This window comes from Cervus canadensis, chromosome 4, assembly GCF_019320065.1.
Source record: "Cervus canadensis isolate Bull #8, Minnesota chromosome 4, ASM1932006v1, whole genome shotgun sequence".
Lineage (NCBI taxonomy): Eukaryota > Metazoa > Chordata > Mammalia > Artiodactyla > Cervidae > Cervus > Cervus canadensis.
This window is the reverse complement of record NC_057389.1, coordinates 85,362,116-85,376,234: the sequence shown is the minus strand read 5'-3', so window position 1 is coordinate 85,376,234 and position 14,119 is coordinate 85,362,116. Positions and strand designations below refer to the sequence as shown.

The window sequence follows — 14,119 nt, the reverse complement described above, 5'->3', positions numbered from 1 at the left end:
TGTGTAAGTATATCAACGATTCCTAATTTTAACTCAAACCTCTCCCCAGACATACTTTTATTTACCTACTGGACATCTCCTTTCAATATCTAACAAACATCCCCAATTTACATGTGTTTTTCTTTTTCTCTTTTTTAACTACACCACTCGGTTTGCAGGATCTTAGTTCCCTGAGCAGGGACTGAACCCAGGAGTGGCGGGGGTGGGGGGAGCGGGGTGGTGGGCCCTAGCAATGAAAGCACCGAGTCCTAACCACTGGACTGCCTGGGAATTCCCATCCCAATTTATACATTTAAACCAGAGGCCCTCAAACCTCCTTTTCTAGACTTTCCTCATTACTACTATTTTATCCATTTGCTAAAGTCAAAAAACTTGAAGTTCTGCTTGATGCTTCTATTTTTCTCATACACCACTACTGGTTCTACCTTTAAAACATCCCAAATCCAAGCATTTGTCATATTTTCTACCACTACCGCTTAATTAAGCCACCAATATTCCTCACCTGGATTACCACAAAATGCCCTTTATCGGTCTTCACCCTTCTACCCTTGCCATTTACAGAGAGCACTCTCAGCAGCTACACTGATCACTTTAAATAAAGATCATGCCCTTTTCCTGCTTAAATCTTCCAATGGATTCCTATTTAAATTAGAACCCCAAATCCTACAGATCTAGACACTTCAACTATTCTAACTTAATTTTCTACTAGCCTTCCCCTGATTATTTTGCTCCTCCCCTTGTGATTCCTTGAACACACCAAATATGATCCTACCTCAAGGACTCTGCACTTAGTATTAACACTGACTGGAATGTTCTTTCCTCAGACTTTAAAAGACCCACTCCCTGTTAAATGAATGAATAAATATTTAGAGATAATTTGTTGCTATTAGAAAAGAGATTCTTCTTTTCTATAAAAAAGAATTTCAATAATGAAGCAGGAGGGACCTCCCTGGTGGTCCAGTGGTTAAGACCTCACATGTCCACTGCAGGAGGAATGCGTTCAATCCCTGGTTGGGGAACTAAGATCCCACACGGCACAGCCAGAAAAAGAAAAGAATGAGGCAGGAAAACAAGTTTGCAGACTATCAGAAGAGCTCAAAGGGAAAAGGGTGGTGGCTTGGACCAGGAAATCAGTAGAGATGAAATGAAGGGACATATTCTGGACATATTGTAGAAGAGTAGGTAAGAATTGCTTATGAATTAGAAACAAGATGAGATGAAGGAATCACTAAAAGAATGGCAAACAGGTTTCTGCATGAGCAAATGTGCAGATGATGTCTATAGTTTAGGAAAGAAGTTAGGACTAAATATAATAATTGGGAATTCATCAGCATGTAACCACTGACCCAAACTGCCTGTCAAGGCCAGGCCCTATAGTAACCACCTGCTTGGGTTATCCTACAACAGGAGTTCTTGGTAAAGAATGTGGAACTAACAAGCTACCACCAACCGGAAGAATTTGGGAAACATCAAAAGGAGAGAGGAGACATTAATCCATATGTCCTACCAAACTCCCAAAATCCTTCTCACTGGAATCTATCCTGGATGAACAATGAGAACAGCACCAGGAAGGACCCTGAGTCAGAATGATTGGCCAGAGACAATCTGGAAGGTAACCCTATTACCATAAAACCTGAGACCACAAGTCACATGACAGAGCAGTTCTCCCGAGTTCCCTTACTCTGCTGCTCTTTGCCCGAGTACCCTTTCCCCATGAAGTCTCTTGCTTTTTCAGCACATGTCTCCTCAGACAATTCACTTCTGAGTGTTAGACAAGAGCCCACTCTTGGGCCCTGAAAGAGGTCCCTCTTCCTGCAACATAACCAATACTTAAAGCTGTGAGAGTGAATAATATCATCCAAGAAGAGTCAGGCAAAAGTAGACTCATTAAAGGAGACTAAAGTATGGCCCATCAAAAAAGAGGTATGAGATTATGGTGTCATGAAAGCCAAGAGAGCAATGTTTTAAAAAAAGAGGAAAACCAATTATTAATACATCAAATCTGCAGAGAAAGTATTGAGAACTAGAAAATAACCATTCTGAGACTCTCCTGGTGGTCCAGTGGCTAAGACTGTGTGCTCCCAACACAGGGGACCCCGGCCAGGAAACTAGAACCCAGATGCCACAAGATATAAAAACAAAGATTCTACATGTCACAACTAAAAAAAGAGAAGATCCCACATGCCACAAGATCAAAGACCCCAAGTGCCACCATGAAGACTTGCCACAGCTAAACAAATATTTTTTTTAAAAGTTATCTGGCAATATGGAGATTACTGGTGACCTTAAAAGAGCAGTTTTAGTGAGGGGAAAAAAGAAAATCTAAACAGAGTAGGTTGGGGAGAAAAGGGGAAGCAATAAAGTGAAAACAATGAGTACACATAACTCTTAAGAACTTTGGTATAAACAGAACAAAGAGTAGTAACCAGAGGCTGAACTGGAGTAAAGGGAGAGTTCGTCTGTTTGTAGACTGGAGCAACCAGACCAAGTTTATCTGCCGACTTAAATGATACCCTAAAGAGGGAGAAACTGAATGCAGGAGGCAAAGACAACTGAAAGGGAAAATGCCTGACTTGACAAAAGCGACTGATGTTGGATCTAGGTTCCAAGAGGTCTTGATTGACCTTAAAACAAATGATAAACAATTTACCCTTATTACAAAGGTGAAAACAGTACGGATATATATGCAGGGTAGTTTGGTAGATTTAATGATTGGAAATGAGGACTTCATCTGCTGCTGCTGCTGCTAAGTCACTTCAGTCATGTCTGACTCTGTGTGACCCCATAGACGGCAGCCCACCAAGGCTCCCCCATCCCTGGGATTCTCCAGGCAAGAACACTGGAGTGGGTTGCCATTTCCTTCTCCAATGCATGAAAGTGAAAAGTGAAAGTAAAGTCGCTTAGTCGTGTCCGACTCTTAGCGACCCCATGGACTGCAGCCTACCAGGCTCCTCCATCCATGGGATTTTCCAGGCAAGAGTACTGGAGTGGTGTCAGGAAGCATTTAACAAGAGGCTTCCTGAGTGCTGTTTTGGATCTGTCAGGAACCCTCTGGCCCTTATTAATTCCTGAATATTCAGGAAATAAGAGGAGAGGCACGCCTTTCTCGGGGCTGAGGAATCCGGGCATTTCTCATTAGGGTGATAAGTACCCTCTTCCTTTTTATGAGCCATAAGGTAAAAAGTGATTGTTTGCAACTCTCTCTTTGATAGGGATCGTTTTATGTTTTGTAAGTCTGGAATTTTAATCTTTATCTTTGCTGAGAATAACCACCTTGTAAAAAGTATATATTCACACACCGTGTTAATTAAAACACCTTTGTTCCATCAGAGCTTGGGTCCCCGTGTCTTTCTCTCTCTCTCTCTATTTCTGGCTAATTCCTTGGAGCGCGGAGGCCCGCTGAGCTCACTTTCTTGCCCGGGCTTCTAAGACCCTCTGGAGAAGGCGCACGGTGCCTTCACCCACTCGAGAGGGCGCCTGGTGCCTCCGTGCAGCAGCGCGAGCCCTAAGCACAGGACTCTACTGGCTTTCCGCCTAAACCAGGGGATGTCAGCCTCTTTCTCTCTCTTACTTTCTTATTGTCGACTCCGGACCACCAGGTTCCGGTCCATTAAAGGACCAACAAACACAGTGGGGTGCCATTGCCTTCTCCTCTTTTCATCTGATTCCTTCTATTTTCTCAAGAAAACACAAGGCAAGATCATCCATCAATTGAAAAGAGTGCATTTATTTAAGAGAAGGTATGAAATAATCATTGTAGAAAAGGCTCAGTAAATGTAGTAAAAGATTTACTATTTCTAAAGAAAAATTAATTCCTTTGTTGAGAACAATTAAACCACACTAAGGATAATTAGTAACACTAGGAATACACAAAAGAAGTATACAGAAAAGATCTTAATGACCTGGACAACCACGATGGTGTGATCATTCACCCAGAGCCAGACATCCTGTAGTGCAAAGTCAAGTGGGCCATAGGAAGCATCACTACAAATAAAGCTAGAGGAGGTGATGGAATTCCAGCTGAGCTATTTCAGATTCTAAAAGATGATGCTGTGAAAGTGCTGCATTCAGTATGCCAGCAAATTTGGAAAACTCAGCAGTGGCCACAGGACTGACAAAGGTCAGTTTTCATACCGGTCCCAAAGAAAGGCAATGCCAAAGAATGTTCAACATGCGGCACAACTGCACTCACTTCACATGCTAGCAAAGTAATGCTCAAAATTCTCCAAGATAGGCTTCCAACAGTATATGAACCGAGAACTTCTAGATGTTCAAGCTGGATTTAGAAAAGGCAGAGGAACCAGAGACAAATTGCCAACATCAGCTGGATCATAGAAAAAGCAAGAGAATTCCAGAAAAACATCTACTTCTGCTTCAATGACTACGCTAAAGCCTTTGTGTGGATCACAACAAACTGTGGAAAATTCCTTAAAGAAATGGGAATACCAGACCACCTTACCTGAGAAACATGTATGCAGGTCAAGAAACAACAGTTAGAACCAGACATGGAACAATGAACTGGTTCAAAATTGGGAAAAGAGTAAGTCAACGTTGTACATTGTCACCCTGCTTATTTAACTTATATACAGAGTATATCATGTGAAATGCCAGGTTGGATGAACACAAGCTGGAATCAAGACTGCCAGGAGAAATATCAATAACCTCAGATATGCTGATGACACCACCCTTATGGCAGAAAGCGAAGAGGAACTAAAGAACCTCTTGATGAAAGTGAAAGAGGAGAATGAAAAAGCTGGTTTAAAACTCAACATTCAAAAAACTAAGATCATGGCATCTGGCCCCATCACTTCATGGCAAATAGATGGGGAAACAATGGAAACAGTGACAGACTTCATTTTCCTGGGTTCCAAAATCACTGCAGATGGTGACTGCAGCCATGAAATTAAAAGACGCTTGCTCCTTGGAAGAAAAGCTATGACAAACACAGCACACTAAAAAGCAGAGACATTACTTTGCCAACAAAGATGTGTGTAGTCAAAGTTATGGTTTGTCCAGTAATCATGTACGGATGTGAGAGCTGGACCATAAAGAAAGCTGAGCAAAGAATTTATGCTTTTGAACTGTGTTGTTGGAGAAGACTCTTGAGAGTCCCTTGGACTGCAAGGAGATCAATCTAGTCAATCCTAAAAGAAATCAGTCCTGAATATTCATTGGAAGGACTGATGTTGAAGCTCCAATACTCTGGCCACCTGATGTGAAGAACTGACTCATTGGAAAAGACCCTGATGCTGGCAAAGACTGAAGGCAGGAGAAGGGGACGACATAGGAGAAGATGGTTGGATGGCATCACCAACTCAATAGACATGAGTTTGAGCAAGCTCTGGGAGATGGTGAAGGACACGGAAGCCTGGCATGCTGCAGTTCATGGGGTCACAAAGAGTCGGATACGAATGAGCAACTGACCACCACCACTAGGAAACTGAGCTGAGTGCCTTGTGGATAATAATTTCTCTTAAAGATAAGGATCAGTACAAAATAAAGTCAGACAATCTGGGATATACTGGGTTGTACCTAAGACAAATTCTTAACTTCTTACTTATGATCTTAATGATACTGTTAGCTATATTATTTTTTTACTTTGCCTGTTTTACAAGATTGTCATTTCTTGCGTTACCAATGTGTAACTGAGTCTCCAACAAAAATATATAGTTCTATATGAGGTCAATGATTAGAACAGTGGAACTCTTACATGAATGAGAAGAAGCTACAAGAGGGAATCTTTTCCTAGACCATAAGAGCCTAGTAATTAATACAGGTGGTATAGAGATTTATGGCTACTGTTAATAAGGCCTAGTCCAATAATAGCTCATTGAGCAGCCTAGCAACAAAATTTCACCAGACCCAGGAATGAGCATTCGGAGCACCATGGGATGAAACGGTTATGAAAGTGCCCTTTTTATGACCATAAAATTTATGACCATAAAGGGGCCCTGACAACTGGAGACTGGCACTCGCCACCTACCGCTGTAGGTTGCTGGCAAGGATTAAATCATGAGCTGCTGTAGCTGCTGACCTTTAACACCCCCTAAAAGACATTCAGGGTGGAGATCAGTAATGAGGCACTCACTCTGTGCTCTGGGAAAAACTGACAAAACAGGTCTTCAGATAGATATTTTCAAGAGATTTTACGAGCCCAAATTCTTGTATCTTCTCTTACCTAGAGAGGTACTAACATCATTAATGGCAGCATTTGCTTTGGCTATTAAGGAGAAAACTACAATTAAAAGTCAAAATGGAGTAACTATGCTTCAGACATCCAAGGCACTACGAAGTGACACTTAGTACTGGGTGTGATTTCAGACAAGTCCTTATACTGTTGAGAACTTAAGTTTTCTGAGTGGTGTCAGTCTTGAGATGCCACCAGCCATTCACCAGCCATGCTAACAGCTGGCAACTACAACCTTACTTTTTAAAGTCTCCTCTTGTAACTATTACATTTCTAGATATCAAAATTGCTTTACAAAATAACAAAAAGAGACATGTATGATGATCAACAGCTTATATTATTTATGTGTTAATATCACATCAAAGGTTAAAACCTAGTTAGATTAAACTAGACAACTCGCTACCTGGCTACAAGTCTCCCCAGAGCACTAGGTCCAAATTGGGTTTCAGGATTATTTTCCTGAGAGGAAATGAGATCTATTTTGCCTATTAATGTCAGGTTGTCCAACCAACTGAGTCTTTAACACCTACATCAAATCACACTGGGCTAACAGAAGCAGACATCAAAAATATGTAAGATCACGCCAAATGGCTCCATCCCTTCTCATAGAGTAACCCCAGTACTGACTCCATCTGGACCAGGATCAAAATTGCTACCATATATAACCTGGTTCTTACTCCTGCTTGGGTCCCTGGTTATAATAGTTCATTTATTGGTTTTTGGCCCCTGCCTTTTTAATCTACTTGTTAAGTTTGTCTCTTCCAGATTACAGCAGTTTCATATCAAGATAACGGCGATGCAGAGATGCCAGCCACTCCTCAGAACAGATCCCGCTGGTGTAACAAGAGAGGTCATCCTGGGCCCCTTAATGAGACAGGTTGAGAGCTCTGTGACCCCAACTAGGTAGGCTTACAAGTCCCATGCCAGCCCAAAAGACAGACCTTCATGCTTTATCCTCCAATAAAGATTTCTTGGGGTTCACGTCTCTCAGGGGGATTTGAGATAGGAGATAGATGGGCCCCAGGCTGAGCAGCTGGAGTTTATCCCATGTGGACAGATACTCCAAGATGAAAATAATAGCAGAAGTGAGGAGGACCTGAGCCCTGCCCAGATAGAGACCACGTATTTCTCATTCTTGAGGTCAAGGAGATGTTCCCAACAACATGTGCACAGAAAGGCTCCTAAGGGGCCAAAAAGAAGGGGGAACCACCCCATGGTAGATGATGTCAACCTACCCATAGGCCTCTTCACTAGAATCCACCTTGGTTGAGAAATGTACACTCACACAGGGGAGGACCTTGAGTTAAATCAAATACAGTCTCAGAACCAGGCAAAGTAATATGATTGGCCAGAGGACACCTGGAAGAAACGCCCCATATAAGTGATTCAAACTACCTCCAGGGCATGATTCTCTCTGAGTCTGCTCATGTCAGTCTATTCATACATACCCTTTTTCTTTCAAATAAACACTTTACATGTTTCACTACTTTCTGTCTCTGTGGAAATTCATTTCTACAAAACCAATGGGCCAGGGCCTTGTCACTGCCCACTGGCCCTGATGGTCTAGAGTCTAGGATTCAGTGCTCTATCGCAGCCTGACTTCAGTCTCTGGACACGGAGCCAATATCCTGCTTCAAGCCACTGCAGGCTAAGACTGCCCGAGATCATTTTCATAATCAGAGTTATCTTTAGCCATATAAAAGTGGAAACAATTTAAAAGACTATCAACAGTGGGTCAGTTAAATAAGCTAGAGAATATAAACTCAATGGAATACTATTAAGTATTACAAATAACGAAACAAAAGTATATATATTTTAATGTATCTACAGGTGGCGCAGTGGTAAAGAATCCATCTGCCAATGCAGGAGACACTGGTTTGTTTCCTGGGTTGGGAAGATCCCTGAGAGATGGCAACCCACTCCAGTATTCTTGTCTGGGAAATCCCATGGACAGAGGAGCCTGGAGGGCTACAGTTCATGGGGCCAGAAGAGTTGGACATGACTTAGCAACTAAAAAAACAGCAACAAAAATATCACAAAATAAATACTTGATTTGTACCATGGTAAAATAAAATTCTATTGATGTATTAAAATATTTATGTGAGTGTATTTATATACACACAGAGGGTTTTTTTTTTTTTTTATAAAGACACAAAAAAGCCTGGAAGAAATACACAACAAACTCTTGGGGTAATGAGAGGCACAGGACCTCACTACACATACACGAAAGAAAAACCTACTTAGGGAAGAGACATAAGCTAGGAGTTTGGGATTAGCAGTTACACAGTACTATATATAAGATAAGCAAGAGCGATTTAACACAGGCAACAATATTCTATATCTTGTAATAACCTATAATGGAAAATAATCTTAAAAAATATATGCATATCACTTTTCTGTATACCTAAAACTAACACAATATTGTGAATCAACAATAAAAAGGAAAAACTATAAGCCAAAATGTATATAGAAAAGTCTAAGTCCTAAACACACACTAATAGTTAAAATACCATAATTCAAAGATTCATACACAGACTTTCAGCATGGTACATTTTAATGAAAAGCTAAAAGCAAGACTAAATATAAGAAAATGATGCAATCATTAAAAATGTTCATAAAAGGTTACATATTTTAATAGAAAATATTTCAAAGTACAAAAATTAAAAAGGAACCCATGTACATAAACACAAGAGAATATTACTCAGCCGTTAAAAAGAATGCATTTGAATCAGTTCTAATGAGATGGATGAAACTGGAGTCTATTAGAGTGAAGTAAGTCAGAAAGAAAAACACCAATATAGTATACTAATGCATATGTATGGAATTTAGAAAGATGGTAACAATGACCTTATACTCGAGACAGCAAAAGAGACACAGATGTAAAGAACACTCTTTTGGACTCTGTGGGAGAAGGTGAGGGTGGGATGATTTGAGAGAGTAGTGTTGAAATGTGTGTATTATCATATGTAAAGCAGATCGCCAGTCCAGGTTCAATTCATGAGACAGGGTCCTCAGGGCTGGTTCACTGGGATGACTCTGGGGGATGGGATGGGGAGGGAGGTGGGAGGGATGTTCTGGATGGGGAACACATGTGCAGCTGTGGCTGACTCATGTTTTTGTATGGCAAAAACCACTATAATATTGTAAAGTAATTAGCCTCCAATTAAAATAAATAAATAAATAAATAAAAAGCACCCATGTACCAAACACCCAGACTAAGAATTTAATACAGTTTTTAACAACACAGGACTTTATAATAATGTTAGATGGGAAAAAAGCTCAGAATACAAAATTAGGAGTATGACTTCAGCTACTTAAGACAGTACACAAAGGAGAAGAAACACATGAAAATGTCAACAATGGCTATCACTCACTGACTGTACGTGAGTGACTTTCATATCTCATATTTTTCCATTGCCAAGTTTTCTACAACAAGCTATCACTTTTTTTTTTTATCACTTTTATCATTATGAAAATTTTATTAAAAAAATGTTTCTGGAGTAGGAAATGGCAACGCACTCCAGTATTTTTGCCTGGAAAATCCCATGGACAGAGGAGCCTGGTAAGCTGCAGTCCATGGGGTTGCAAAGAGTTGGATGTAGCTGAACACACACATACAAAACAGAAACAGACTCACAGACACAGATAACAGACTTGTGGTTGTCAAGGAGAAGAGGGGAGGAGGAGGGATGGACTGGGAGTTTGGAGTTAGTAGATGCAAACTATTACATTTAGCATGGATACACAACAAGGTCCAACTCTATAGCACAGGGAGCTATATTCGATATCCTGTAATAAACCATGATGGAAAAGAATATGAAAAAGAATATATATAACTGAATCACTTTGCTATGCAGAAATTAACACAAGTTAACATAATCAAATCAACTATACTTCAGTAAAATTAAAAAACAAAAGAAAAAAAATGTTTCACTGGCATCATTACCTTGGGATCATGAACAAATGTATTTCCTTTGGTTCCAGGAGGAAAATCTCCAGTACAAATATATTTTAGACATTCAATGATGGTCTAAAGAAATAGAAAATTATATTATTTACTTATTAGAAAACTGCAGAATTTAACCATAAAATGTTAATTCATTATAAATGTTTATAAAAGATAAAAGACTATAAGATATGATTAGGTAAATTTTGATATTATAAAACCTGACCTATAAATATAGAAAAGCTACATAATTAAGAAGGTATACTGAAATAAAAAATAATTATTATTTTGGGAGGAAAATTTTCTATTTCTAATTAAAATTAAACTAAGTTTTTAATAACAATGGCTTAAACAGCTCACCATAGCTGATTACACTATATTGTAGAAGTGAAATTTACTGAGAGTGAAACTTAAATGTTCTCTCTCACACACACACACACACACACAAACACACACATAAATATGTGAGGCTGATACCCTGCAGGGCCCTGGGCACAAGGACTTTCTGTGTCCCCCATTTCTTTGATTATAGGAAGCAGTCTTCATTCACCCTCCACGACCTTCCCTGAATTCCAAAGGGTAGATTCAAGCAATAAGGTTATTTAGGGAAGGGAGGGGATGTAGGGAAGGGAGGGGATGAGACCAGAGAGAGACAGTCAAGAGCAGCCTTGGGGCAAGGTCCTGTTTCCTTATCAACAGATACACACAATATCTTTGAGCTACTTTGCAGATACCAAAACCTCCTCCAGGTGGGATGCTGCCCAGGGAATGCAGCCAGACCCCAGAGTAATTACACCTGAGGGTTGATGATGTTGATTCCTACTTACCTCACCTTCAGAATGGCCACAAGCTAATCATGCTCTGTTACTATAAAACTTGTCACTATATTCCCCAATTGGGGACACATGGTCTGGAGGGCATGAGTCCACTGTGTCCCCTTTCCGAGGCAAAGCAATAAAGCTACCTTTTTCTACTTCACCCAAAACTGTCTCCGAGATTTAATTTGGCAACGTTGTACAGAGAAGCTGAGCTTTCTGGTTCAAGGTGATAGATATGTTAACTAACTAGAATAGGAGAAACCTTTTGGGAAACACATGTTTGTCAAATCACCATGATGTATACTTTAAAGAGCCTACAATGTATATGTATACAATGTATATGTATACAATGTATATGTATACTCCAATAAAGCTGAAATTTTTTAAAAAGCTGAAACAAAACAAATGGCTAGTATCAACCTTATTATGTGACAGGTACTGTACTAGCCACTTTTACATACATTAAGCATTTAATTCTCACATTAACCCTAGGCCATAGAAACTATTTTTAACATCCATTTTATAAATGAGAAAACTAAGGCAAAGAACATTTAGGTCACTTTTGCCCAGTCACACAACTAATAAATGGAGAAGCAAAAAAAAAAAAATTCTGTATTCAAGCAGCTAGGGCTCATAAACACTAAACATACTAATCTATCAGTAGAACACTTAATATAGTGCTTAGGCACATAAAAAAGCATTCAGTAAATAATATTTTTACATAAACAAATTGACAAGAGTCTGGCATTCAACTCTCAACACTAAACCTTGTCTTTCTCTCTGCTTTTCACTTCTTCTCCCTGTTATAATGGTTATCACCTTGCTTTTCTCAAACCACCCTTTCGGACCAGAGAGCCTCTTAGCTACACTTCTCTCATAATTGTGTACCATTCCAGGGCTCAACTCAAATTTCTAAGTATTTCCAGGGTTTTAAAGTCACAGTATATATGCCGTGCTCTAACCTTTTATTTGAACTAGGTAAGAGCATCCCAACAACAAAAGTTTCCCAATTTAACCAAGCCCCAATGGATGTTTCATTTTAAAACTGTTATTTATCTAGTCATTATGCTTAGTCGGGATAGTCAGTTTTCTTAAAGTCATACATCTATATTTATATTTTATAACTAAAAAAAAAAAAAAAATCCCGAACGGAGACAACTACCAGGAAATGAATGCTATGCCATGAGAATAAACAGAATTAAGAAAACATCTATATATATATATATATAAAAAGTTCCTGTGGGGCTGTGAGTTCGGTAAGCTCACGCAGATAGCTCCCGGCCTCTCGGGATTCTCAAATAAACCTTGTCCACTGGGCAGCACTGGACGTGAGTCTGGGAGGCGCCTCAGGCGCCAGAGACCTGAAGGCCAAACCAAGCCACGCTCCTGGACACGGAAGTCAGCTGGAGACCCAGGTGTACCCTGGGGCCCCAGGAGCTGAGTCATACTGACTCCTCTCACCCTGGAGTTCCGAACTCTGCAGATATTCTCCAGATTTGTAACACGTGGCGACTCATGAACTGAAGGCGGCTCCTTAGAGGACTTACCGTTTTCCCCGCCCCATTGGGTCCAACCAAAATTGTAAGGGGACTGAAGAAAGTGATAATTTGTTTATCTTTATCCTCTATTCCAAAACTCCGCACGCCCTGAATGCTCATCTTTTCGATCCGGGACATGTTTGCAAACGTTTCTTTTCTCAACAGCTGGGGTCTAGATCCCGGGGCCCACCAAAGTTTAGCAGCTGGACCGGAGCACAGCAAGAACGGGTCGTAAGGACTGCAGCGTCCCGGAAGGCTCGGGCTGGGACCGTCCCTCCCACATGGGCTTCCTTCCCTGCTGCAGGACGAGAGCGGGGGTGGGGGCCAGCCCGGGGCTGCCCGCCAGCACACCCAGGCCCAGGGAGCCCGAGACCGAGGCACTCACAGACTCCCGCCTTGGCTGCGCCGCGGGTCAGGTGGGTCGCTGCGCCGGCGCGCGTTTACGCCGCAGGCGCGGGGCACGCCGGGAAGTCGGAAGCTAGGTGCGCGCGCAGGTTTACAGCCTGAGACGGTCGCATGCCAGGTCTTCTGGAAAGCGGCTTGTGTCTCAAAGCTGCGGACTGAGGGAGGAGGGGCGAGAGGGAGGGGAGGAGGCGGGGCAGGGGTGAGGCAGCACTCAGTTAAGTTCAGTCGCTCAGTCGTGTCCTACTCTTTGCGACTCCATGGACTGTAGCAGGCCAGGCTTCCCTGTCCATCACCAATTCCCGGAGCTTGTTCAAACTCATGTCCATCGAGTAGGTGATGCCATCCAGCCATCTCATCCTCTGTCCTCCCCCTCTCCTCCTGCACTCAATCTTTCCCAGCATCAGGGTCGTTTCTACTGAGTCAGTTCTTCGCCCTAGGTGGCCCAACTATTGGAGTTTCAGTTTCAGCGTCAGTCCTTCCAATGAATAGTCAGGACTGATTTCCTTTAGGATTGACTGGCTTAATCTCCTTACAGTCCAAGGGACTCTCAAGAGTCTTCTACAACACCACAGTTCAAAAGCATCAATTCTTTTGGCTCAGCTTTCTTTATAGTCCAGCTCTCACATCCATATATGACTACTGGGAAAACCATAACTTTGACTATACAAACCTTTGTTGGCAAAGTAATGTCTCTGCTTTTTAGTATGCTGTGTTTGTCATAGCTTTTCTTCCAAGGAGAAAGCTTCTTTTAATTTTATGGCTGCAGTCACCATCTGCAGTGATTTTGGAGCCCAGGAAAATGAAGTCTGTCACTGTTTCCATTGTTTCTCCATCTATTTGCCATCTATTTCTCCATCTATTAGTGATGGGGCCAGATGCCATGATCTTAGTTTTTTGAATGTTGAGTTTTAAGCCAACTTTTTCACTCTCCTCTCACTTTTATCAAGAGGCTCTTTAGTTCTTATTTGCTTTCTGCCATAAGGGTGGTGTTATCTGCGTATCTGAGGTTATTGATGTTTCTCCCAGCAATCTTGATTCCAGCTTCTGCTTCATCCAGCCTGACATTTAGCATGCTGTACTCTGCATATAAGTTAAATAAGCAGAGTGACAATATACAGCCTTGATGTACCTCTTTCCAGATTTGGAACTGGTCTGTTCTTTCATGTCTGGTTCTAACTATTGCTTCTTGACCTGCACACAGATTTCTCAGGAGGCGGGTAAGGTA

General features: G+C 41.2%; 1 protein-coding gene across 3 annotated transcripts in view; it reads right to left on the bottom strand.

Annotated features, from left to right (window-relative positions):
- RAD50 (RAD50 double strand break repair protein) overlaps window positions 1-14,119 on the bottom strand; it is a 247,961-nt gene that overhangs the window by 98,275 nt on the left and 135,567 nt on the right. The window contains exons 1-2 of one of the 3 annotated variants that reach the window (XM_043466014.1): window positions 12,499-12,999; window positions 10,134-10,217 (exon numbers count right to left, since the gene is read on the bottom strand). In XM_043466014.1, the coding sequence (XP_043321949.1) occupies window positions 10,134-10,217; window positions 12,499-12,627 (213 nt within the window). In that variant the 5' untranslated portion in view covers window positions 12,628-12,999. Of the gene's footprint in view, window positions 1-10,133; window positions 10,218-12,498; window positions 13,000-14,119 lie in introns of those variants that run through there. The other 2 variants (XM_043466013.1, XM_043466015.1) reach the window with 2 other exon arrangements.